The sequence below is a fragment of the Podarcis cretensis genome (assembly GCF_951804945.1).
Source record: "Podarcis cretensis genome assembly, chromosome: 12".
NCBI lineage: Eukaryota > Metazoa > Chordata > Lepidosauria > Squamata > Lacertidae > Podarcis > Podarcis cretensis.
This window is the reverse complement of record NC_137181.1, coordinates 4,844,053-4,870,645: the sequence shown is the minus strand read 5'-3', so window position 1 is coordinate 4,870,645 and position 26,593 is coordinate 4,844,053. Positions and strand designations below refer to the sequence as shown.

At 46.0% G+C, this 26,593-nt stretch overlaps 1 protein-coding gene across 5 annotated transcripts in view; it reads left to right on the top strand.

Moving 5' to 3' along the window:
• The window catches only part of NBEAL2 (neurobeachin like 2), a 213,124-nt gene that overhangs the window by 68,717 nt on the left and 117,814 nt on the right, over window positions 1–26,593 (top strand). For all 5 annotated transcript variants that reach the window (XM_079996291.1, XM_079996293.1, XM_079996289.1 and 2 more), the window contains exons 2-6: window positions 5,996–6,084; window positions 12,316–12,480; window positions 19,116–19,197; window positions 20,011–20,135; window positions 25,032–25,114. In XM_079996291.1, coding sequence (XP_079852417.1) covers window positions 5,996–6,084; window positions 12,316–12,480; window positions 19,116–19,197; window positions 20,011–20,135; window positions 25,032–25,114 — 544 coding nt within the window. The remainder of the gene's footprint in view (window positions 1–5,995; window positions 6,085–12,315; window positions 12,481–19,115; window positions 19,198–20,010; window positions 20,136–25,031; window positions 25,115–26,593) is intronic.

Genomic DNA, 26,593 nt, shown 5'->3' with positions numbered 1-26,593 from the left:
TGGATGCGATTAGGTTGTAACTCACAGGGCTAGGTCATTCGTCGGTAGGAAAGGGTGCAGCTTGCAAACCAGCCCTGAGCTGATAAAACGCACTTCTTGGCCGGCTCACATCAGTGTCTATGAATAACTACCCCATGCTATGAATAACCAGTGTCCCTAGAGAGAATGCAAACCCCAAACAACACAGTACGGCTGGGCGATATCTGGTTTTCAGCATCATGATACATTACCAGCTAAACATCGCAATACAGTGGTACCGCGGGTTAAGTACTTAATTCGTTCCAGAGGTCCGTTCTTAACCTGAAACTGTTCTTAACCTGAAGCACCACTTTAGCTAATGGGGCCTCCCGCTGCCACCGCAGCACGATTTCTGTTCTCATCCTGAAGCAAAATTCTTAACCTGAGGTACTATCTCTGGGTTAGCGGAGTCTGTAACCTGAAGCGTATGTAACCCGAGGTACCACTGTATTGTTTTTGGCACCCTATACAGTTTGGCACCCTATACAGTGGTACCTCGGGTTAAGTACTTAATTTGTTCCGGAGGTCCGTACTTAACCTGAAACTGTTCTTAACCTGAAGCACCACTTTAGCTAATGAGGACTCCTGCTGCTGCCACACATAAGCTAAACGAGCTATAGCTTAGGGCCCCACTCTCTTGGGGCCCTAAAAAAATTAAAGGAAAAAAAATCTGGATGTACATTTCCAAAATATAAGATAAAATGAAACCTACACCATTTTAAGTTACAGCTTAATACAGTGGTACCTCGGGTTAAGTATTTAATTTGTTCCGGAGGTCCGGTCTTAACCTGAAACTGTTCTTAACCTGAAGCACCACTTTAGCTAATGAGGCCTCCTGCTGCTGCCACGCCACTGGAGCATGATTTCTGTTCTCATCCTGAAGCAATGTTCTTAACCTGAAACACTATTTCTGGGTTAGCGGAGTCTGTAACCTGAAGTGTATATAACCTGAAGCGTATGTAACCCAAGGTACCACTGCATACCAATATACCGCAGTGTTTGGAAAAAGAGTGGAACTATGTAGAGGCACTGACTGGCTTCATAGCTTTCCACACATCGTGATTTTTGCCGGCGACTAATTTTTTTTCTTTTTTTTTTATAAAATTTTTATTAGGTTTTCACATTTTATAAAACAAAAACAAAAACAAAACATATATATTTTTAAACTCTTATTTTCATTACCCCCTTTCCCTGACTTCCCCCCCCTCTTCATACATCCCAATTCCAAAAATTAGTTCAGCAAGTTCTTATCTCCCATCTTTAACATATTATTGTTATTTTTAAACTTAATCCTTTTTACTTATCCAAATTTAATTTATCCAATTCTCTTTTAAACATTAAATCTTTTTTTTTTTCCTAAGGTCGACCTAATTACCCTTCCACAAATTTCTCCCTTTGTATTTTTGTTAATTATATGTCATAATGGCCAAATACAAAAATCATAAGATTTTGAAATTCTGTTCTCCCCTCCCTCCCTACCCCAGTTTCCATCCCTTCCCAAGCAATTATCCTAGCCCGGATTCCTCACATCAGAGGCCTTCAAGTCTCTGTCAGTCTCTCTCTGCCGATTTTGTTGGTAGCCCTTTTTGTTGGTTTTGCCGGCGACTAATCTTGTGTTTGGGGACGCAGGTGGCGCTGTGGGTTAAAGCCTCAGCGCCTAGGACTTGCCGATCGAAAGGTCGGCGGTTCGAATCCCTGCGGCGGGGTGCGCTCCCGCTGCTCGGTCCCAGCGCCTGCCAACCTAGCAGTTCGAAAGCACCTCCGGGTGCAAGTAGATAAATAGGGACCGCTTACCAGCGGGAAGGTAAACGGCGTTTCCGTGTGCGGCTCTGGCTTGCCAGAGCAGCGATGTCACGCTGGCCACGTGACCCGGAAGTGTCTCCGGACAGCGCTGGCCCCTGGCCTCTTAAGTGAGATGGGCGCACAACCCCAGAGTCTGTCAAGACTGGCCCGTACGGGCAGGGGTACCTTTACCTTTACCTTTTACAAGAGGCAGATGACCTCTGAGCCAGCAGGGTTAACAGGGGGGTGCAGGAATCGAGAGAAGCAATGGCAGGTTTCATGGTTTTCTCACACTGTGATTTTTGCAGAGCGCACAGACGCACGCACACACACATCATGATTTGCAATACAGTGTTACCTCAGGTTACAGACTACGCTAACCCAGAAATATTATCTCGGGTTAAGAACTTCGCTTCAGGATGAGAACAGAAATCGCGCTGCGGTGGCAGCGGGAGGCCCCATTAGCTAAAGTGGTGCTTCAGGTTAAGAACAGTTTCAGGTTAAGAACGTACCTCCAGAATGAATTAAGTTCTTAACCTGAGGTACCACTGTACGTGGTATCTTGGTTCTCAAACGTCTTGGTACTCAAACAAAGTGGAACCCAAACACTGCAAACCCGGAGGAAAGTGTTCCGGTTTGCAAACTTTTTTCAGAAGCCGAACGTGTATTGTCTTCAGTGTTACGCTTCCGTTTTGAGTGTTACGTTGAGCAAATAACTTTGTTATTTATTTTGCGGTTTTGTTTTTGTGACTGTATGGATCAGTGGCCTCGTTAGATAGTAAAATCCATGTCAAATTGCTGTTTTAGGGGTTGTTTTTAGAAGTCTGGAACGGAATAATCCTTTTTGCATTACTTTCTATGGGAAAGCATGCCTTGCTTATGGAACGCTTTGGTTTTGGAACGGACTTCTGGAACGGACTAAGTTTGAGAACCAAGGTACCACTGTATATAGTAAGGTCAAAAATACTGAAACCGACATCCCGATATGGACTTCATACCAGCTTGGGACGATATATCAATATATCGGCCAGCCCTATAACACAGGTTTGTTGGTTTGAAGCCCTTGTACTCTGCTGTTCAGCCAAAACGGCTCCTAGAGGAACTTGCAGAGAATCGGTTAAAACCTCCTCCTGCAGGTTTACGAGCTGAAAGACGCAGCACGAAAGGAAAGTGATAAGGAGGGAAGAGGAAAAAAAGCGAAGTCGGGCACAGAGGCGGTATATCTGTTGTTGGGCTGGGCATTTTTCTCAGTCAGCGGTACTTCTGTCCTCTTGGTTTTGACATCCTTGCCCACATCATCAACTCCAAGTATCAGTTCAGGACTTCTGCGGGTCTTCCTTTGAATGAATGATGGGAAGGGGTGATGGAGTCAAGTGTTGTCACTATACTGGTTTTTGTTGTTGTTGTTTAGTCGTTTAGTCGTGTCCGACGCTTCGTGACCCCCTGGACCAGAGCACGCCAGGCACTCCTGTCTTCCACTGCCTCCCACAGTTTGGTCAGACTGATGTTTGTAGCTTCGAGAACACTGTCCAACCATCTTGTCCTCTGTCGTCCCCTTCTCCTTGTGCCCTCCATCTTCCCCAACATCAGAGTCTTTTCCAGGGAGTCTTCTCTTCTCCTGAGGTGGCCAAAGTCTTGGAGCCTGAGCTTCAGGATCTGTCCTTCCAGTGAGCACTCAGGGCTGATTTCCTTCAGAACGGATAGGTTTGATCTTCTTGCAGTCCATGGGACTCTCAAGGGTCTCCTCCAGCACCAGAATTCAAAAGCTATACTGGTTAGGGTTGTTTTTTTTGCAGTCGGAACTCACCAGAACTCAGTTCCAGCCCCTCTCAGGTGGGCACCATTGCCACTGTGAGTTCTGCCACCTCTTTTTCTAGAAAAAAATAGCACTGACGCTGACTACAGTCATACCTCGGCTCACAAACGCTGTGGGTTGCGCGTTTTCGGGTTGCGGACCGCGCCGAACCTGGAAGTACTGGAACAGGTTACAGTCATACCTCGGGTTGCGAATACTGCGGGTTACATCTTTTCAGGTTGCGTCCTGCAGCAACCTGGAAATACCGGAAAGGGTTACATCCGGGTTTCGCTGCTCGCGCATGCGCAGATGCGCAAAATAACGTCACGCGCATGCGCGGGTTGCATTCCGGAACGGATCCCGTTCACAACTAGAGGTACCACTGTACTTCCAGGTTTTAGCGCTTGCGCATGCGCAGAAACACAAAATGACGTCACGCACATGCGCAAGCGCGGCGCTTCAGGCTGCGGACTGCGGGTTGCAAATGTGCTCCCTGCACGGACATAGCTGTCAACTTTCAGATTTGAAAATACGGGATCAGCAGCCTCACCTGTCCCGGGGACAGTCTACGGGATATCTAACGATACGGGATAGCAGCGAGAAACGGCACTGGAATAAGGGAATTTCCTGCCAAAAAAGAGGGTGGTTTACAGCTATGCGCACGGATCACGTTTGCAACCCGAGGTATGTCTGCATTCGGAAGCTTCAATTTCCCAATCCAAACTTGCAATTTAGCGGACCCTTTCTAAAAAGAATTGTGCAATTGTTTCTTTTATCTCTCACTTCCCGGGATGTGTCATTGCTTTATTGCACTTTTTAAAAAATATACGAGTGTGTAAACGTTTTATTTTGTTACTCTGGATTGTGTTTACGCTGCCCCGGCTCCCTTTGGGAGGAAGGGTGGTGCAAAAATGCAACAATTAAAATTCTCCTTATATATCGTTTGGTGCAATTGTTTGCCCTGTGTGCTGCCTCTGCCACCGCCTCCTCCTTCCTGAATTTAACCGTACGGGCGAGATCCCACTGAGTCAGAGATCACGTAGTAAACTGGGTGATGTCATGGCATAATATTTGACTGATGTTCCGAGACATTAGTAAACTCGTGTGTGTGCTGATCGTTGCAACTACTGTAATCAGATTTGGCTCATTGTGGTGATGAGCGACTGGGTGGGGAACAATTTTAAATGAACAAGTCTTTTTGTTTTGTTCTTTGTTTTAAATAGCTTTTATTGGTTTTTCAATATATACATCCTTTATGAAATATCTTCCGTTTTTTCCTGCTTCCCTCATGCTTCCACTTTGTTTTACTTTCAATTTATTCATCCTGCGTATTATCTCCCCAATTAATTCCTAATACCTTTACACCAATTTTTTATTATATACATTTGTGAATATTTATTCAAACCGTGTCAATGCGTCCAACTCTTCATGTTGTCTCATATATATTGTAAATGGTTCCCATTCGCTTTAAATGTCTTTGTTGTCCCTTTCATGTAATTTCTGTTAATTTTGCTAATTCTGCATATTCCATGAGTTTCTCTTGCCCCTGTTCTTTCGTCGGGGTTTCTTCTTCCAAGCTTGTGCTAGTAGAATTCTTGCCACTGTTGTTGCATACACAAATAATTTCCAGTTGTCTTTTCTTATTTCTTGGTCTAAGATCCCTAGGAGGCAGGGACAGCTTGTGAGCTAGTTAAACGACCCTCGTGGGCCGCTTGTGGCCCATGGGCCTTAGGTTGCCTTGTTGTTGTCGTTTAGTCGTGTCTGCCTCTTCGTGACCCCCTGGACCAGAGCACGCCAGGCACTTCTGTCTTCCACTGCCTCCCACCGTTTGGTCAAACTCATGCTGGTAGCTTCGAGAACACTGTCCAGCCATCTCGTCCTCTGTCGTCCCCTTCTCCTTGTGCCCTCCATCTTTCCCAATATCAGGGTGTTTTCCAGGGAGTCTTCTCTTCTCATGAGGTGGCCAAAGTACTGGAGCCTCAGCTTCAGGATCTGTCCTTCCAGTGAGCACTCAGGGCTGATTTCCTTCAGAATGGAGAGGTTTGATCTTCTTGCAGTCCATGGGACTCTCAAGAGTCTCCTCCAGCACCAGAATTCAAAAGCATCAATTGTTCGGCGATCAGCCTTCTTTATGGTCCAGCTCTCACTTCCATACATCACTACTGGGAAAACCAGAGCTTGAACTATACGGACCTTTGTTGGCAAGGTGATGTCTCTGCTTTTTAAGATGCTGTCGGTTGCCTACCCTGCCCTATAGCTTCGGATCTTAATTAATGTCCTCCTAACTGAATGAGCTTTGACATTAGCCCAGCGAGGGCTTGCACCCTGGGATATTTTGGTTCTGTGACAGAAGGGGATTGCACTTTCTAATCGCTTCTTCTCTTTCCTTTCTTCTTCCAGAAGGACTTGGCGTACCTGCAGCAGTGGCTGGAAGCGTTCGTCGCAAATTTTGAGAAGATCATCACCGTGCATTCGATGGAACCGAGGAGGTAAGCAGAAGCATCTTGTGCTTTGCTGGTCCAACAATGGTCCGATTCAGCTCTTGGTGGATAGGACTCCCTTCCAGCACATGGGGGTGAGATGGAAGATGGGGGCGGAATGGAAATTAGGCAATGAAACTAGGCATACTTTCCTCGTAATATAATAGCAAGCAGCTCTTTGATGCATTGGTTTAGCTAGTACTTGGGGAAGTACAGCGGTACCTCGAGTTACATACGCTTCAGGTTACAGACTCCGCTAACCCAGAAATAGTGCTTCAGGTTAAGAACTTTGCTTCAGGATGAGAACAGAAATTGTGCTCCGGCGGCAGCAGGAGGCCCCATTAGCTAAAGTGGTGCTTCAGGTTAAGAAGAGTTTCAGGTTAAGTACGGACCTCCGGAACGAAGTAAGTACCGTATTTTTCACTCTATAAGACGCACCAGACCACAAGACGCAGCTAGTTTTTGGAGGAGGAAAACAAGAAAAAAAATATTCTGAATCTCAGAAGCCAGAACAGCAAGAGGGATCGCTGCGCAGTGAAAGCAGCAACCCCTCTTGCTGTTCTGGCTTCTGGGATAGCTGCGCAACCTGCATTCGCTCCATAAGACACACACACATTTCCCCTTACTTTTTAGGAGGGAAAGAATGAGTCTTATAGAGCAAAAAATACGGTACTTAACCAGAGGTACCACTGTATCCCATTTACCCAACAGTAGGGCTATTCCCAGCTTGGCCTGTTAGCATCACCCTCTTTTGGCCACAGATGCAATATGTCCGTAATTTCCCAGACATACCTGGGATTCGTCCGTCAAAAATGGCGTCCAGGCAGAATTTTCAAAAATCGGTTTTAATGTCCAGGGAAACCCAGGTGTATGGCAACCCATATCAAACAATTTTCCTTATAAAAATACCTTAAAAACTTGGATTTTGTTGGAGATTTTGCAAGAAAAGCTCGGCAGCTTTGGGCACGGGAAAGACAAAAAAGGCTTTTGCGTCCAGATTTTCACTTTCTGAAATGTGGCAACCCTATCTTTGGCAAGCACGAATGCGGTTCCTGCCTTGGCTCATTGGGCCTGCTTAAGGCATGACTTTCCTGCGTGGCGAGCAATGCTTGCAGGCGTGTGAAAAAACACCCAAATGCCCTTGGTGGAAATCGATTGTCTCGAGGCCTCGTCTGAAGTACTCTCCTTTTCTGTTCCCAGCACAATTTGTGCGTTCCCTCAGCTTCTGATTAGCACACTTCCTGGTTTCCACACTGCCGTTGTGTTGTCACACACACAACTGCCTGTTGCGACAGTTGCTGGAGGGGATCCATAGAATCATAGAATAGAATCATAGAATCCTAGAGTTGGAAGAGACCACAAGGGCCATCGAGTCCAACCCCCTGCCAAGCAGGAAACACCATCAGAGCACTCCTGACATGTGGTTGTCAAGCCTCTGCTTAAAGACCTCCAAAGAAGGAGACTCCACCACACTCCTTGGCAGCAAATTCCACTGCGAACAGCTCTTACTGTCAGGAAGTTCTTCCTAATGTTTAGGTGGAATCTTCTTTCTTGTAGTTTGGAACCATTGCTCCGTGTCCACTTCTCTGGAGCAGCAGAAAACAACCTTTCTCCCTCCTCTATGTGACATCCTTTTATAGATTGGAACATGGCTATCATATCACCCCTTAACCTCCTCTTCTCCAGGCTAAACATGCCCAGCTCCCTTAGCCGTTCCTCATAAGGCATCGTTTCCAGGCCTTTGACCATTTTGGTTGCCCTCCTCTGGACACGTTCCAGTTTGTCCGTGTCCTTCTTGAACTGTGGTGCCCAGAACTGGACACAGTACTCCAGGTGAGGTCTGACCAGAGCAGAATACAGTGGCACTATTACTTCCCTTGATCTAGATGCTATACTCCTATTGATGCAGCCCAGAATTGCATTGGCTTTTTTAGCTGCCGCGTCACACTGTTGGCTCATGTCAAGTTTGTGGTCAACCAAGACTCCTACATCCTTTTCACATGTACTGCTCTCAAGCCAGGTGTCACCCATCTTGTATTTGTGCCTCTCATTTTTTTGCCCAAGTGCAATACTTTACATTTCTCCCTGTTAAAATTCATCTTGTTTGTTTTGGCCCAGTTCTCTAATCTGTCAAGGTCGTTTTGAAGTGTGATCCTGTCCTCTGGGGTGTTAGCCACCCCTCCCAGTTTGGTGTCATCTGCAAATTTGATCAGGATGCCCTTGAGTCCATCATCCAAGTCGTTGATAAAGATGTTGAATAAGACGGGGCCCAAGACAGAACCCTGTGGCACCCCACTAGTCACTCTCCATCTATGGTGTAGTTTACCGCTCGTTCTGAGTAGGAGATATGTGTGTCTGTGTGTGTGTGTCTGAGAGAGAGAGAAGGTGGGGAGTACATATTATACAGTAGTACCTTGATACTCAAACTTAATCCGTTCCGCAAGTCTGTTCCAAAACCAAAGCATTCCAAAACCAAAGCGCACCTTCCCATAGAAAGTAATGCAAAATGGATTAATCCGTTCCAGTCTTTTAAAAACAACCCCTAAAACAGCAATTTCACATGGATTTTACTCTCTAACGAGACCATGGATCCATATAATGAAAGCAATAATCAATGCACTGTACTATAAAATAAATAAGACAGTATTGTAGATGATAAAAATTAAAAATTATTTTTTTTTCTTACCTATACTGATGATAGTCATTGTTTGGATGGGGGGCTTTTATCCATTTCTGCAGTCACACACACAGTCAATCAGTCCGTAGCGGAACTGGGTTCCACACAGCCACAAAAACAAACTAATTGAAAAAGCCTCAAAAACAAAAACGCAACATAAATAGCAAAAACAAAAGTGCCAAACTTAATCCATTCCAGAAGTCCGTTTGACTTCCGAAATGTTCGAAAACCAAGGCATGGCTTCTGATTGGTGCAGGTGCCCTGGAAACAATGACCGACAGCCGCGTCGGACGTTCGGCTTTAAAAAAACATTCGAAAACCAGAACACTTATTTCCGGGTTTTCAGAGTTTGAGAACCAAGGCACCACTGTATTGACTTATCTGATCTTCTTGTTTGGCTATATATCCTGCAAACACCTCTTCCAGCTCTGCATCCCATCTTTTCTTTGCAGAAAAATGTGTGCTGTTTTTTTTTTTGGGGGGGGGGTTGCTTCATCTGCAAAGTATTGGTGGACGGCTAGGGGGCTTGGATCGGTGAATTTAGGCCCTTCCTGCTCTGTTCCTGTGATGCGCAATTTCTGTCCCGGAAACGGTTTATGGTCCCACTCCTCCCGCCCCTGAAAAGCCAAGATCTCTTGTTGAAGGTGCTGGATGTTTCTGGGAGAGAGTCTTATCTCCCTCACTGAACTACAATTCCCAGAGTTCCCTGGGAAGAGGGGTTGACCGTTAAACCGCTACCTGGAAGCCCCTTTGACTTTACTGCCGACCGTACGATGGGTATCGCTTGAACCACCTTTGTTTTTGCGACTCCTGAAAGGAATGAAGCGGTCTGGATGAAAAAAAAAACTTCCTTGCCACTGTCCTGTTTATGGGATGCTCTCCCCAAGGAGGTTCGGCTGGCACCTTAAATATACACCTTTAGGCGAAAATGATGATGATGATGATGATTAATACCCCGCCCTTCCCGGTTCAAAACCAGGCTCTGGGCGGCTAACAACAAATTTAAAACATTCCAGGCCTTGGGCTGGTTGACATCCGATGCCCTTTTATTTTTATTTTTGTTTGAAATCATTTTTACAAAGTTGATATTTTTAAAAATTCAAATACATACCCATATACAGTGGTACCTCGGGTTAAGTCCTTAATTCGTTCCGGAGGTCTGTTCTTAACCTGAAACTGTTCTTAACCTGAAGCACCGCTGCTCCTGCTGCCTCTGCACTGCCGGAGCACGATTTCTGTTCTCATCCTGAAGCAAAGTTCTTAACCTGAAGCACTATTTCTGGGTTAGCGGAGGCTGTAACCTGAAGCGTTTGTAACCCAAGTCCTCTGAATCTCAGGACTCCCCACTCCCTGGAGTCCCATTTTAAACATTTAAAACCATATTCTTCCATACTCTGTTATATCAATCTGTATTTTCCATGGCAATTTGTTGCACTACAAGCGAAATCAAAATCCTCCCAACGTTTCCATCTGCTTACAGTGGTCTCTTAAATAGCTTATAATTTTTTCCCATTATTTGTAAAGTTTTTGTCATCTTTTTTTTTTCAAATAATCTTTATTCAAGTTTTAAAAGGTTACAAAAAGGAACACAGAATACAAAAACAAAACATATCCAAGAAAAAAAAATAAAAATTAAAAAATTTAAAAAGCAAAAACAGCTTAAAAAATATGGAAGAAAATATGATGTGACTGAGGTAGAATTCCTTCGAGACCTGAGGACCAACAAAAAGGGCTACCAACAAAATCGGCAGAGAGAGACTGACAGAGACTTGAAGGCCTCTGATGTGAGGAATCCGGGCTAGGATAATTGCTTGGGAAGGGATGGAAACTGGGGTAGGGAGGGAGGGGAGAACAGAATTTCAAAATCTTATGATTTTTGTATTTGGCCATTATGACATATAATTAACAAAAATACAAAGGGAGAAATTCGTGGAAGGGTAATTAGGTCGACCTTAGAAAAAAAAAGATTTAATGTTTAAAAGAGAATTGGATAAATTAAATTTGGATAAGTAAAAAGGATTAAGTTTAAAAATAACAATAATATGTTAAAGATGGGAGATAAGAACTTGCTGAACTAATTTTTGGAATAGGGATGTATGAAGAGGGGGTGGGGGAAGTCAGGGAAAGGGGGTAATGAAAATAAGAGTTTAAAAATATATATGTTTTGTTTTTGTTTTTGTTTTATAAAATGTGAAAACCTAATAAAAATTTTATAAAAAAAAAAATACAATCAAAAAACGACAAAAGAACAAGTTAAACCTTAATATTGCCGATGGCGCCAACCCGGAAGTCCGGAGTCATCTTGGTTTTCCAGTCAGCTTTGCCATTTTGGCATAGTCCATCAGCTTGCTTTGCCCTTTTAAAATGTGATGTGGAATTGGGGTGGGGGTTTTTTTGCTTTGTTCTTGTTTTTGTTACGCGTTTTGTGTCCTTTATGCTGTAATCTTGTGTTTAAAACTGCCATGAGATCTATGGATGAAGGGTGGTATATTATCATTATTAATAATAATAATAAGCTCTTTTTCCACTGCCCAGATGCCTTGGAAGAAGACTTGCCTGTTAATCCCATTTTTGTACCTCCTTCTGCCAGTGATTGTAGCTTTTTCTCCTTATAGCATCTCCCTGGTCCTGAATGGGGTAACTGTGCCCCTGAAGGACCAGGTGTGCAGCGTGGGTGTCATTCTGGACTCACAGCTGTCCATGGAGGCGCAGGTCAATTCTGTGTCCAGGGCGGCTGTCTACCAGCTCCATCTGGTACGCAGGATGAGACCCTCCCTGCCCGCAGACTGTCTCGCCAGAGTGGTGCATGCTCTGGTTATCTTCCACTTGGACTACTGCAATGCACTCTACATGGGGCTACCTTTGAAGGTGACCCGGAAACTGCAATTAATCCAGAATGCGGCAGCCAGACTGGTGACTGAGAGCGGCCGCCAGGACCACATAACACCGGTCTTGAAAGACTTACATTGGCTCCCAGTATGTTTCCGAGCACAATTCAAAGTATGGATGCTGACCTTGAAAGCCCTAAACGGCCTCAGCCCAGTATCCCTGAAGGAGTGTCTCCACCCCCATCGTTCTGCCCAGACACTGAGGTCCAGCGCCAAGGGCCTTCTGGCGGCTCCCTCCCTGTGAGAAGTGAGGCTACAGAGAACCAGGCAGAGGGCCTTCTCGGTGGTGGCTCCCTCCCTGTGGAACGCCCTCCCGCCAGATGTCAAAGAGAAAAACAACTACCAGACTTTTAGAAGACATCTGAAGGCAGCCCTGTTTAGGGAATCTTTTAATGTTTAATAGATTATTGTATTTTAGTGTTCTATTGGAAGCCACCCAGAGTGGATGGGGAAGTCCAGCCAGTCGGGCGGGGTATAAATTATTATTATTATTATTATTATTATTATTATTATTACAACCCTCTGGAGCAGATTTAGCAGAGTGAGCCCATGGCGTCGTGGGCTAAGCCAGTTTTACCCACCTGGGTAACAACTTCGGAAGGCAGCGATGTTCTCAAGGGCTGATTTCCACGAAGAGGAGTTTGCAAACTTATTTTTTATGCCCTTTTTTTGCAGGCCGGAGGACTCTGTCTCCGAGATCCCGCTGCTCCCCTGCGACGTTCTGCAGACCCTGACCCAGCAGCTGACGTCTTGTGTGAACCAGATCTCCCGCCAGGAGGTGGCTGAGGCAGGCCTCAACCAGGCCCTCTTGCTGATCAAGTTCTTCATCATCATTTGCAGGTAGGCGTTGTTATTTCTCCTTGTTTTTTGGACTCTGGTTAGCGCTGCTTCTCATCTTCTGACTTTTATTTTATTTTATTTTTAAAAAATACTTTATTGAATTGCAGAGGGGCGCGGGTGGCGCTGTGGGTTAAACCACAGAGCCTAGGACTTGCCGATCAGAAGGTCGGCGGTTCGAATCCCCGTGACGGGGTGAGCTCCCGTTGCTCAGTCCCTTCTCCTGCCAACCTAGCAGTTCGAAAGCATGCCAGTGCAAGTAGATAAATAGGTACCACTCCGGCGGGAAGGAAAACGGCATTTCCGTGCATTGCTCTGGTTCGCCAGAAGCGGCTTAGTCCTGCTGGCCACATGACCCGGAAGCTGTACGCCGGCTCCCTCGGCCAATAAAGCGAGATGAGCACCACAACCCCAGAGTTGGCCACAGCTGGACCTAATGGTCAGGGGTCCCTTTACCTTTAACAAAACCAAACAATATCACAAGCAAAAAAGGGAAAATAACAAATTACGCAAAAAAACAACAACAAAGAGGACGCACCAAAAAATGCATAAAAACATAGACTTCCCTCCACCCATGTTTGACCTCTTTCCTTTAATCTTGCAAACAATATCACAAGCAAAAAAGGAAAAACAGCAAATTACGCAAAAGAAAAAATAAAATAAAATAAAAAGACGCACCAAAAAATACATAAAAACATAGACTTCCCTCCACCAATGTTTGACCTCTTTCCCTTATTCTTGTTTTATTCATTGTGTTATTAATATTACACTGTTTTTATTCCACTTCTATCCATTTCCTCAATATTTCTACCCTGTAAACTTTATTCATTGCATATCAATATACAGTGGTACCTCTGGTTACATACTTAATTCGTTACGGAGGTCTGTTCTTAACCTGAAACTGTTCTTAACCTGAAGCACCACTTTAGCTAGTGGGGCCTCCCGCTGCCGCCGTGCCACGATTTCTGTTCTCATCCTGAAGCAAAGTTCTTAACCCGAGGTACTATTTCTGGGTTAGCAGAGTCTGTAACCTGAAGTGTCTGTAACCCAAGGTACCACTGTGTTTGTTCCAGAACAATGTTTTCTCATATACTCCTTTATACAATCCTATTCTTCAATTAATTTTTGAGCTTGTCCTCTTATCGCTGCCGTGAGTCTAGCAGAAACTATATATTCACAAAATTTGACTTGCCACTCTCAAACAGATGGGATTCCTCCCCCCCTTTCCAATTTTTTTGCTATAAGTATTCTGGCAGCAGCTGTTGCATATAAGAATACTTTTCTCTTGGTTGCAGGAATGTCCTCTGTTATCTTCTGACTTTTCATAGACATCCAAAGGCAGACCCATTTTGGGAAGCTAATAATAATAATAATAATAGCAGTAATAATAGCAATAATAATAGCAATAATAATAATAATATTTATACTCCACCCATCTGCCTGGGTTTCCTCAGCCACTTTCGGCGGCTCCCAACAGAATATTAAAAGCACAATCAAACATCAAACATTCAAAACTTCCCTAAACAGGGCTGCCATCAGATGTCTTCTAAAAGTCAGATAGTTGTTTATTTCCTTGACATCTGATGGGAGGGCGTTCCACAGGACGGGTGCCACCACCGAGAAGGGGTTGCTTTTAAAAGTCTGCAACGGATTATTCCGTTTTGCATTACTTTCTATTGGAAAGCAATCCTTGGTTTTCGAACGCTTCGGTTTTGGAATGGACTTCTGGAATGGATTAAGTTTGAAAACCAAGGTACCACTGTATTTTCATTGGAGGAATGTTGGAGGCTATGAGATACGTTTCCTCCCCATAATGAATAGAGTCTTGGCTCTGTGTGTGTGTTTTGAGATCATTTTGGGTAATAGGAGTGACATCGTTATGGACCTCCGTGCTCTGTGTTTGTTCCTGTACTCAGTTTTATCACCTGCCCCGACTTGCAAAGTCGTAAACCAGCTGCAGAGATGCTGTAAATCTCTCTCTGCCTCTCAACGCTACCTGATGGAGTGTCTCCACCCCCATTGTTCTGCCTGGACACTGAGGTCCAGGGCCGAGGGCCTTCTGGCGGTTCCCTCCCTGCGAGAAGCCACATTACAGGGAACCAGGCAGAGGGCCTTCTCTGTGGTGGCACCTGCCCTGTGGAACGCCCTCCCACCAGATGTCAAGGAAATAAACAACTATCTGACTTTTAGAAGACATCTGAAGGGAGCCCTGTTTAGGGAAGCTTTTAATACTGAATAGATTATAGTGTAGTGGTACCTTGGGTTATGGTGCTGGAGGAGACTCTTGAGAGTCCCATGGACTGCAAGAAGATCCAACCTCTCCATTCTGAAGGAAATCAGCCCTGAGAGCTCACTGGAATGACAGATCCTGAAGCTGAGGCTCCAAGACTTTGGCCACCTCATGAGAAGAGAAGACTCCCTGGAAAAGACCCTGATGTTGGGAAAGATGGAGGGCACAAGGAGAAGAGGACGACAGAGGATGAGATGGTTGGACAGTGTTCTCGAAGCTACTAACATGAGTTTGACCAACTGCGGGAGGCAGTGGAAGACAGGAGTGCCTGGCGTGCTCTGGTCCAGGGGGTCACGAAGTGGCGGACACGACTAAACAACAACAACAACAAGAGCAGGCTCGATAAGCGGATGTGGGTTTAGAATATTTTCTCGCGCGCACAGAAGAAAACATCTCCCCTTGGCCTGGTCCACACAAAAGTAAATCACCGAAGAAAACAGGCAGTCTACGCCTTGCCCCTAAAGCGGTGGGTGGGTAGGGGGCCTGGGTGGACACAGCCGGTTAGCCTGGCCTTGGCTGGAAGCCCTGAGTAAATGCCATTATTCCGTGTAGGCAAATCTCTGCTCCTGAATCACGTCCAAGTTGCCTGTTCCAGGCACAATTCCAGAGAGTGCCAGTCGCCCAGGGCGGCTAAGCAAAGAGGCTCGTTTCAGTGGGGATGCTGCAGAGGTCCAGAAAGGGCAGGTGTGCAAACTCCTCCCCCCCCACACCTTTCTCAAAGTCCACCCCAGGTCTACTTCAAAGGCATTCTTGGCCCCACTATTAATAAAGGCACTTCCAGCCAAGACCCCTCTCCTGGGGAATTTCATTTCAGGTCTCTGCTGGCCCCCGGGAGTTTTTTGTAACTGTGCGAGAAGAGCAATTATCAGCCGGTCCTTATCTCTGGCTCGCAGACCTCACAGGAAGAGAGCGCGAACATGGCTTTGCATCACACCAGACCCAGAATAGCCCAGATTTTTTCGTGTTGGTTTTTTTTTAAAGGGGGGGGGGGCCAGGGAAGCAGAACAGTCCCAGATCTTCAACGACAACAGAGCAGCTGGAGGTGGGCTGGGACTCAGGCCAGGAGGGAGGAAGGAAAGGGAGTTTTGATAGTAGAGCGATAGCTGGTTATTGGCACGGTGAGGCATGGCCCAGGCTCCGAGCTGCTGGAAACCAAAGCGGGCGAGGGGCCAGAAAAGGCCGATTCGGGGCAGGACGGCTTGGTAGGACAAATGAGTGTTATGCTGTCTATTCCTCAGAGGCATAAGAAGAAGAGGGCACAGAGCGCAGCGCACTCTGGACGAGAGAAGTAGTAAAATATAATAATAATAATAATAATAATAATAATAATAATAATAATAATAATAATAATAAAATTTATTTATTTATACCCTGCCCATCTGGCTGGGTTTCCCCAGCCACTCTGGGCGGTTTCAACAGAATATTAAAATACAGTGGTACCTCGGGTTAAGAACTTAATTCATTCTGGAGGTCCATTCTTAACCTGAAACTGTTCTTAACCTGAAGCACCACTTTAGCTAATGGGGCCTCCTGCTACTGTGCAATTTCTGTTCTCATCCTGAAGCAAAGTTCTTAACCCGAGGTACTATTTCTGGGTTAGTGGAGTCTGTAACCTGAAGCATATGTAACCCAAGGTGTTGTTGTCGTTTAGTCGTTTAGTCGTGTCCGACTCTTCGTGACCCCATGGACCAGAGCATGCCAGGCACTCCTGTCTTCCACTGCCTCCCGCGGTTTGGTCATTTAAATCCATTTTTTTTAAAAAAATAAATTAAAAAATCTCATTTTTTTTTTAAAAAAATTGATTTTTATCCACTCTGTGCAGGAATATGAAGTTGTCCCATGCGGGTATCGAACCTGCAACCACGTTCTACCCAACTGAGCTATGCAGGTTGTGAGTGTCAGGCTATAGGGTTTTGGGTTGTTCTCTTCCTCAACAGGGCTCTTGTGCCTTGAAAAAGCTTTTCTTATCTCCCTTGGGGGGGGGGGGGCTTCACCTACTGAAAAGCACTGGAGCCCAGCTTAGGGAATAAGTGGCAACCCCAAAGAGGACTGCGCTGCCTATGAGTTTGTGTAAAACTGAACCCAGGCTCTGGGGAGTCCCCTGTGTGAAAAACAGCTGTGTGCAAATTGAGTGTGCTTCAACATTAGGCTTGGGGGAATTTTCGGGCTGGCATTTTGGGGGATTTTTGGGGGGGATTTTGAGCATTTTCTCAGCATTCAGCTTAAATATATTTAGGGTTCTTGGGCTGGAGGGAGCAGTTGCTTTGACACCTGCCCCGACCCTATTGAAAAGAGGGCAGTTTAAGCTAAAGCAGCTCCAGTAATTTTCTCGCCGGCGGGAACAGAACCCTGAACTGCATCATGTACCCATTTGCCTTTTGTGTGTGTTTGTTGATCTTGATTTTTATATATAGAGATATACACATTTTTATTGGTTTTTTAACATATCAGTTCCAACAATCATACAACATACCTTGTCATCTTATATGATATTTTAGACTTCTGTCAGCACCTCTAATGATTTTCCATTCTTTATCACTCATTCTGCATTTTTTTAATTTCTATATTGCATTTCATTGTCCTTAACTAAGAAGTCTTTTCATAGCCTTTCTTGTAACATTTCAAATAATCTACCTTACAAAACTTCCTGCAAACCTACTAGCATCATCTGTTCATCACAATTACTTTTCAAATCGTTCATATATTTACTCCAGTCCTCTAAGAATCTCTGACCCTGCAGGTTTCAAATCCTTCCTCTTAATTTGCCTAATTCTGCATAGTTGTGTGTTGATATTAACACGCATGCACAAACATTATTTCCCTTTGAGCAGCAACATGATCCCACGGAGAAAATTGCTCTCCTGTTTTGCAGCCTTATCATGCAAACTTGCTACGTATTTTCGACTCTGCATTGTATTGATGGAAGGGGATGTGACGGAACGAGAGCATAGCTGTCAACCGTCCCTTATTTGGCGGGAAACTCCCTTATCCCAGCGCCGTGTCCCGCTGCTGTTCCTTATTGATGATGTCCCTTAAATTTCTGGGGTTTCATGCTCACCCGGCTCGAGACGGAAGCAGCGGCTCGGGGTCCTCTGCCATGAGAGAGAGCGTGCGCACGAGCTCCCACATCTCCGTCTCTCCCTTTTCCCCCCTCAGGCGTGCGTCGTGAGGAGACAGGTGGCGGCGGATAGGCGGGCAGCCCCTCTCTTGCGAGACTTCCGCCGTGCTGCCAGGGGAAGCCAGAGGCGGCAGCAGCGGTGGCGGCTGAGGAGGCAGCCTGAGGGAGGAGGAAGAGGAGGGGATGGGGAGGGACGCAGAAGGGCGGCGCTTCAGCGGCCGCCGCAGTGCCGCAACCGCCTCATGCCAGGCTCGCGGGCAGCGTGGGCAAGAGTCTCTCTCCCTCTCTCGGGCGGGGAAGGGCCAATGGAACTCCTCGCGCCAGGACGACGGCAACCCCGACGTGCTACTTAGCATACCCTCTAACCAGTGCAGCATCTTAATGTAGCAATTTCCCCCTCTGCATCCCTTTCATAACTCTATTTTTATAAATCATTTGTCCATCCATAGTTCAAATTTTTACTACAAGTTTTCTGTCAATCCTACCAATGTATGTAATTCTTTACAATAGCTTTTCAAATAAATTATAAACTTTCCCCATTCTTTATTAAAGAGGTGCTCTTCCTGGTTTCTAATTCTGCCTGTAAGCTTTGCCATCTCGACATCGTTCATCAGTTTTGTCTGCCACTCTTCTTTGGTCGGAGTTGTAGACCCTTAGGATCATCTAGTCCAACCCCCTGCAAAACACAGTCAGTCGCAGCCAAAGCAGCATGGCTCCATCAGTGGCGGATTTCTGTATAAGCTAAGCCAAAATCCTTTATTTTGGCTGCTGATCCCTTATTTTCGAGGCTGCTGGTCCCTTATTTTCAAATCTGTAAGTTGACATCTATGAACGAGAGACAGGCAGAACCGACTGTCCGGAGTACCAGACGCCGTTTGCAAAAAGAGCACCTCCAATTTTCCTAGATCTTGAGGGCTAGAAAATTGGCTGTCGCCTAAATTCATGGGCTGTGCACTCAGGCTCACGACTTAATTTATATGCAAATTTCTGCATCTGAAATATTAGCAGGACAGCAGCCCCTCCTCCTCTTTGACAACTAACTCGCTCTCTCATTACCGCCTAGTGCCGAGGTGCTTCATACATAATAAATATTACCATTATCTCTCTTTTGCAGCGCATTAGCATGCATGTGAAGAAATTAGCTGGCTTGGGTCTCCGGTGGCTGCAGATGACAAAGGACTTTGTGGTTGTTTGAATGTTTCTTATCCCTCTTCTATTGCTTTTTTGCAGGAATCTCGAAAACGTCCAAACTGACCGGCCCCCGGTGTTTATTCACGAGGTGACCAGTTTGCTGTCTGCTTATTCGAAGAAGGTAAGCTCAAATTCCTCGTCCTGTGTGTTTGGCATGGCTGCATGCTTCAAATTCCTAGGAACCGAGGAGTTAGCAAGTGGTTCAAGTTAGGTGATGAAATTCACATACCTAGCTCAGAGTCCTTAAGGGGAAGAATGATGGATTTGATGATGGGGAAAAGACAGGGCTTGCTTCAAGTTATATACAGTGGTACCTTGGGTTACAGACACTTCAGGTTACAGACTCCGCTAACCCAGAAATAGTGCTTCAGGTTAAAAACTTTGCTTCAGGATAAGAACAGAAATCGTGCTCTGGTGGCGTGACGGCAGCAGGAGGCCCCATTAGCTAAAGTGATGCTTCAGGTTAAGAACAGTTTCAGGTTAAGAACAGACCTCCGGAACGAATTAAGTGCTTAACCTGAGGTACCACTGTACAGGAGCAACACGTATGCATCTCTCCGCCCCCCCCCAAAAAAAAATTATTAAGTTTTCCACAATTATAACAAATGTAACATAGAAAAAAGAAAACACACACAAAAGAAAACACATTACAATACAGTGGTACCTCGGGTTAAATACTCAAGTCGCACGCTCGTTTTCCTCCGCCCCGCCCGGTCTTTTTTCCTTTCCTCTCGTGGCTCTCGTGGCCTTGTTATCAGATGAATTGAATGAGTGCCCAGGGCTCTTTTTACATCTTCAAAAGCACACTTAATGACATGAATGTATTTCGGCTAGCTTGTTGGGTTGGAGAAAAAGCTTTCTGGAGAACAAGAAATGAAGGGGGGGGGGAACCTCGCAATCTGCAGATTAACCGAGCTGCTTGTGTCCTTGGCAGCTCAAGAACGCCCAGGGACAGAATTTGCGTTATCGGAGTCAGCTGGAGAACGTAACTCTCTACGTGTTGCACCTCTATGAATGCCTCTTTGATCCCTACCAGACGTGGAGGAGGCAGCTGAGCGGGTGAGTGCATTGTACAACCGGTGTGGGGATCCACTGGATCATAGAATCGTAAGAGTTGGGAGGGAACCCCAGAGTCATCTATTTGCAATGCAGGAATACCCGGATCAAACCTGCAACCTTGGTGTGATTCCAGAGTGGATTTGATTTACATTAAATCGATTTAAATCACGGTTTAAATCACTAGCCAGTGATTTAAATCATTTTCTTACAGAAAGGCTCATTCTTGCTGATATCATCGTAATATTCACAACCAGAGGAAATGTTTCATTTTTGGAATAATAAACTTTCAGAGTAGATTTTACAGTTACATCAGAAATTACTGATTTAGTGATACTATTAGAAATACATAGACACATAATTATGAAATTATGGTGAGGTTCAGTAAGTTCACGGTTTATATTTGGACAACTTTTCGGCTGTACGTTATTGCAAGGAGAAAACTAACCATAGCCTTAAGAACAATTTAAACAATTTATTTAACTAAAACAATAACACTATAGCATATGTATCCATGTCTGTTTACTAATGTGGTTAAACAATTAAGAAAAAAACTTTGGCACATATGAAAAACTTAAAACAAATCCTTGTTTCCTGATGAATAGCCTTTGGACTTGAATGTAACTTAAACAGAAAACTATCTTTAGAAAGATTTGTCCTCCAAATGCATTTTATTTTAAAAATCCAATTTAAATTTAAAAAACGATTTTTAAAAAATCATTGATTTTTATCCTTCCTGCATTATTGGCACCACATTCTAGACGACTGAGCTATGCAGGCCGATTCTGCTGAACTACAACTCCCATCATCCCTGGCCACTAGCCATGCCTGCTGGGGCTGATGGGAGTTGTAGTTCCGCATCACCTGGAGGGCCGACGGTTCCCTGCTCTGGGTTTAGACCTTGCATGTCAGGAAAGAGGCATTGGCCATCGGCAGGCAGGTCAGTCATTAAACCAGGATCTGGTGATAGCTGCAACCTTGGGGTTATCACTTGGGGTTCTGGTGCTGCACAGCTGCCAAACCCAGAAGAGAGGAGTTCCGGGATTTTAAAAAACAACAATTTTAAGAGTACCTTTGTTTCTCTGTTTGAACCTCTTACATGGTTCTCTATGCGTTGTGGTATTTTACGCCTTGTGACTCACTGCTGTTTTTATTGCTAATAGTTTAGTAATTATTTATCGCTATTGACTTTCTGTTAATGAGTGTTTGCTGATACAGTGGTGCCTCGCAAGACGAAATTAATTCGTTCCGCAAGTTTTTTCTTCTTGCGAGTTTTTCGTCTTGCGAAGCACGGTTTCCCATAGGAATGCATTGAAAATCAATTAATGCGTTCCTATGGAGACCGCTTGCCAGGCTGGCGGTGCGGAGAAGGGCTTTTCTCCCCACCGCAAGCCTTCAGGACAGGTACGGGAACGGAGGGGAAGGGGCGCAGCGCTTCTCCTCTGTTCCCGGGGCTTGCGGTGGGAGGAGGGTTTTTCCTCCCCACGCCAACATTCAGAACAGCATTCTGAAAGTTGGCGGTGGGAAGGAAAACCCTCCTCCCACCGCAGGGGCAGAGAAACCTCCTCCCACCGCCAGCCTTCGGAGGAGGTCCGAGGACAGTGGGGAAGACGCGCTGCGCTTCCCCGCCGTCCCGGAGATTTCCCTATGGGCTTTCGTCTTGCGAAGCAAGCCCATAGGGAAATTCGTTTTGCGAAGCGCCTCCAAAACGGAAAACCCTTTCGTCTAGCGGGTTTTCCGTCTTGCGAGGCGTTCGTCTTGCGGGGCACCACTGTCTTTAATTTCATTGTGCACCGTTACATTCCGATGGATTATTGAGGGTTACTTTACAGTCATACCTTGGGTTTCAGACACTTCAGGTTGTGTTTTTTTGAGTTGTGGACCACCAAAACCTGGAAGTACTGGAATGGGTTACTTCTGGGTTTCGGCGGTCATGCATGCGCAGAAGCACTAAATTGCGCTATGCGCAGAAGCGCCTAATAGCAACCCACACGGGTGCAGATGCGCCGCTGCAGGTTGTGAACATGCATCCCGCACGGATCACGTTCGCAACCTGAGCGTCCGCTGTATTTGAAATAACTTGTTTATTTTAAAGTTATGTTTCTGTAATGACCTTTTTCGTATTGGATCAGATAGTTCTAAGGTGTGTGTGATCCTTGTTGTTTTGTCGGCTTGTAAACTGCCTCGTGTGATATTAAAAGGCAGTGTACAAATTAAAAATTAAAGTAAATTCTTCCCAAAGGAGGCTGCCAGGCGGTTGAGTTTCATGGCTGATTATACGGTTGGCGTTTCGCTGGGGTCTTGCCACGAAGCCGGAGAAAGGCATTTCAGTGTTTACGATTTGAAGGCGCTCTTGAGATCTGAAAATGCCCGTGTCCCTTGGGGCAGGCAGAGAATGCCAAGCAGGGCTGTTAAAACAAAAGCTTTGGTTTGTTTATACCTTCCATTAATCAAGAGCACTTAATTTTACTGGGAAATCAATGAAGCGTTTGCTTTCGGCCGGCAGCAGGAGAGCGGCTGCCGCGATTCGTGGGCTCAGGTTTTGAGGCCGGCTGCCAAAATCAATTCCTGCGCGGGGTGATTGCAGACGCGTGGAACGACGAGAGTCGGGGTTGCGACTGGGGACGGGGCTGGAAGTCCGTGGCAGCTCAGCCATTTTCACACAGGAGTTCCTGGGTTCAGCTGCTGGCATTTCCAGTTAGGAAACCAGCCGGTAGGGAACCAAGTGTCAAGGATCTGTCAAGGAGACAGGTCAATCACAGGGTGGGCACAAACAGCAGCGTCCTCTGGTTCGCCTTCACCCAGCTGAGTTGGCAAGAGCACAGCGCCGATAATGCCAAGGTTGCAGGTTCGATCCCCATACAGTATTATAATAATAATAATAATAATAATAATAATAATAATAATAATAATAATAATTTATTATTTATACCCTACTCATCTGGCTGGGTTTTCCTAGCCACTCTGGGCATTCTGGACGCGGGTGGTGCTGTGGGTTAAACCACAGAGCCTAGGACTTGCCGATCAGAAGGTTGGCGGTTTGAATCCCTGCAACTGTGTGAGCTCCCGTCACTTGATCCCTGCTCCTGCCAACCTAGCAATTCGAAAGCACATCAAAATGCAAGTAGATAAATAGGTACCACTCCAGCGGGAAGGTCAACGGCGTTTCCATGCACTGCTCTGGTTCGCTAGAAGCGGCTTAGTCATGCTGGTCACATGACCCGGAAGCTGTACGCCGGCTCCCTCGGCCAATAAAACGAGATGAGCGCCGCAACCCCAGAGTCGGCCACGACTGGACCTAATGGTCAGGAATCCTTTACCCATCTGGCTGGGTTTTCCTAGCCACTCTGGGCAGCTTCCAACAAAATATTAAAATAAAATGCAGTGGTACCTCTTGTTGCGAACGGGATCCGTTCCGGAGGCCCGTTCGCAACCTGAAAAGAGCGCAACCTGAAGCGCCATATCTGTGCAGGTGCATGGCGCGATTTAGCGCTTCTGTGCATGCACAAGCGGCGAAACCCGGAGGTAACCCTTTCCAGTACTTCCGGGTCACCGCGGGACGCAAGCTGAAAAGACGTAACATGAGGTATGACTGTAGTCCGTCAAACATCAAAAGCTTCCCTAAACGGCTCCAACAAGCAGCTCCCTCAAAAGCTGCTCCAACAACGGAGGGAGTCCAAAAGAGGGAGAGTGCTGTGTGCCTTGTCCCTTTTGTTACCTGGGCAGGTAAGGTCACGCCCACCTCTAGTCACATGCTAAAGGAAGGGTGCTCCAGGCCAGGAGGAAACAGGAAGTTTTCGACTGGCTGGACCAAACATCCCCCTGCATGTCCGCTCTAGGAAAACAAGGAATGTTGTACTTGACTGCTACTTATGTATCACATCCCACAGCCTTAAAGAGGGTTTTCCTCCTGGGATAAAGCAGTGGGGACATTGGGAAGTGTTGGTGAGCCCTCAGATAGACCAGTCGTCCCGATTCTGGATAAAGCAGTTTCCCGTGTTCCTAACTCCTCCTGCAACCCCTATAATAATAACAATAATTTATTGTTTATACCCCGCCCATCTGGCTGGGTCTCCCCAGCCACCCTGGGCAACTTCCAACAAAGTATTAAAATACAGTGGTCTGTTAAACATTGAAAGCTTCCCTAATCAGGGCTGCCTTCAGATGTCTTTTAAAAGTCTGAGAGTTGTTCTTCTCTTTGACATCTGGTGGCAGGGTGCTCCACAGGGCGGATGCCACTACCGAGAAGGCCCTCTTCCTGGTTCCCTGTAACTTGGCTTCTCCCAGGGAGGGAACTGCCAGAAGGCCCTCGGCACTGGATCTCAGTGTCTGGGCAGAACGATGGGGGTGGAGATGCTCCTTCAGGTATACAGGACCGAGGCCGTTTAAGGCTTTAAAGGTCAGCACCAATACTTTTTGCACAGAAGCGCACTGGGAGCCAATGTAGATCTTTCAAGACCGGTATTATATAGTCTTGGCGGCTGCTCCCAGTCACCAGTCTAGGATTAGGTGTAGTTTCTGGGTCACCTTCAAAGGTTGCCCCACATAGAGCGCATTGCAGTAGTCCAAGCGGGAGATAACCAGAGCATGCACCGCTCTGGTGAGACAGTCTGTGGGCAGGTCGGGTCTCATCCTGTGTACCAGATGGATCTGGTAGACAGCTGCCCTGGACACAGAATTAACCTGCGCCTCCATGCATAGCTGTGAGTCCAAAATGACTCCCAGGCTGCACACCTGGTCCTTCAGGGGCACAGTTGCCCCATTCAGGACCAGGGACTCCTAACTAGAGGAACACTTCTCGCTGGCGTTTGTGCTTGTGTTGTGCCACCCTGTGTGAAAGCTGCCTCCTTCGCCTACAAAACCTTTCTCACGCCCTACTGCATTCCTCACCTCTCCTAGGGAGATCGTCAGCATGAAAGAGAAGAGCAAATACAAGTTTGCGCCAGCTGTGTTGCCTCAGGAGTTCAACTCGTTTTTCCAAGGTAAATACTTCATTTTCGCTCTCTCTCCACCCTCGCGGCCTTCCCGGGTTTTTCCACTCAAGAATGGCAGTACAGTGGTACCTTGCTTCTCAAGCTAAATCCGTTTCGGAAGTCCGTTCCAAAACCAAAGCGTTGCAAAACCAAGGTGCACTTTCCCATAGAAAGTAATGGAAAATGGGTTACCGTATTTTTCGCTCTATAACACGCACCTGACCATAACACGCACATCGTTTTTAGAGGAGGAAAACAAGGGAAAAAACATTCTGAATGAAACAGTGGATGTATCATTTTTGTGCTTCATGCTGTGGCCACAGACATGTGATCTGATGGTGAATTTGGGGTGACCCAATGCAAAAATCCTGAGAATCCCTGTGGATCCATGCTTTGTAACCACGTTTTTGCACCATTGCAGCCCCAGGCAACAGTGGGTGCGTGATTTTGGGGGGGCAGGCTGTAGCCATGGACATGCTATGTGCTCTGATGGTGAATTTGGGGTGACCCAATGCAAAGATCCTGAGGATCCATGTGGATCCATGTTTTGTAACCACGTTTTTGCACCATTGCAGTCCCAGGCAACAGTGGGTGCGTGATTTTTGGGGGGCAGGCTGTAGCCATGGACATGTTATGTGATCTGATGGTGAATTTGGGCTGACCCAATGCAAAGATCCTGAGGATCCATGTAGATCCATGCTTTTTAACCACGTTTTTGCACCATTGCAGCCCCAGGCAACAGTGGGTGCGTGATTTGGGGGGGGCAGGCTGTAACCATGGACATGCTATGTGATCTGATGAAACAAAAGCACCAAACTTAATCAGTTTGGGAAGTCCGTTTGACTTTCGAAATGTTCAAAAACCAAGGCACAGCTTCTGATTGGTGCAGGTGCCCCAGAAACAATAGCTGACAGCCGCATCGGACGTTCGGCTTCCAAAAAACATTAAAAAACTGGAACACTTACTTTTGGGTTTTTGGAGTTTGAGAACCAAGGTGTTTGAGAACTAAAGCATTTGAGAACCAAGGTACCACTGTTTTCCTGTTCGCCGCCTGTCCCGCTGTCCATGCACAACTCACCTTAACACAACCGATCCAGGTGTTTGCAACACCAAAGTTTTCCTGATCCACTCATTCCGAATTCTGTCGTGCCAGGGAAGAAACAAACTGGAAGTTGACTTTTTGCATTTTGTGCAGACCAGGAAACAAACCACGAGTGTCGGTTTTATCAGGACAGCTTCTAAATTGATCTATTGCACACATACACACAAGCCAGGGACGCAGAGCCGGGCCCTTTCATCACATTTTCCGCGTTCATTTAAAAACAGCCACTGCTGAGCAAGTTCCTAGTCCTCCTGGGCAATGGAGATTTCAGAAGACAGGCTAACTAAGATTTCAGGGATTGTGGGATACAGCTTTGGTTGCTCTGTTTACCTCCCCTGCCCTTCCTGTGCTTAACAAAATCAGAAAAAAAATGTGTGAAATAAGAG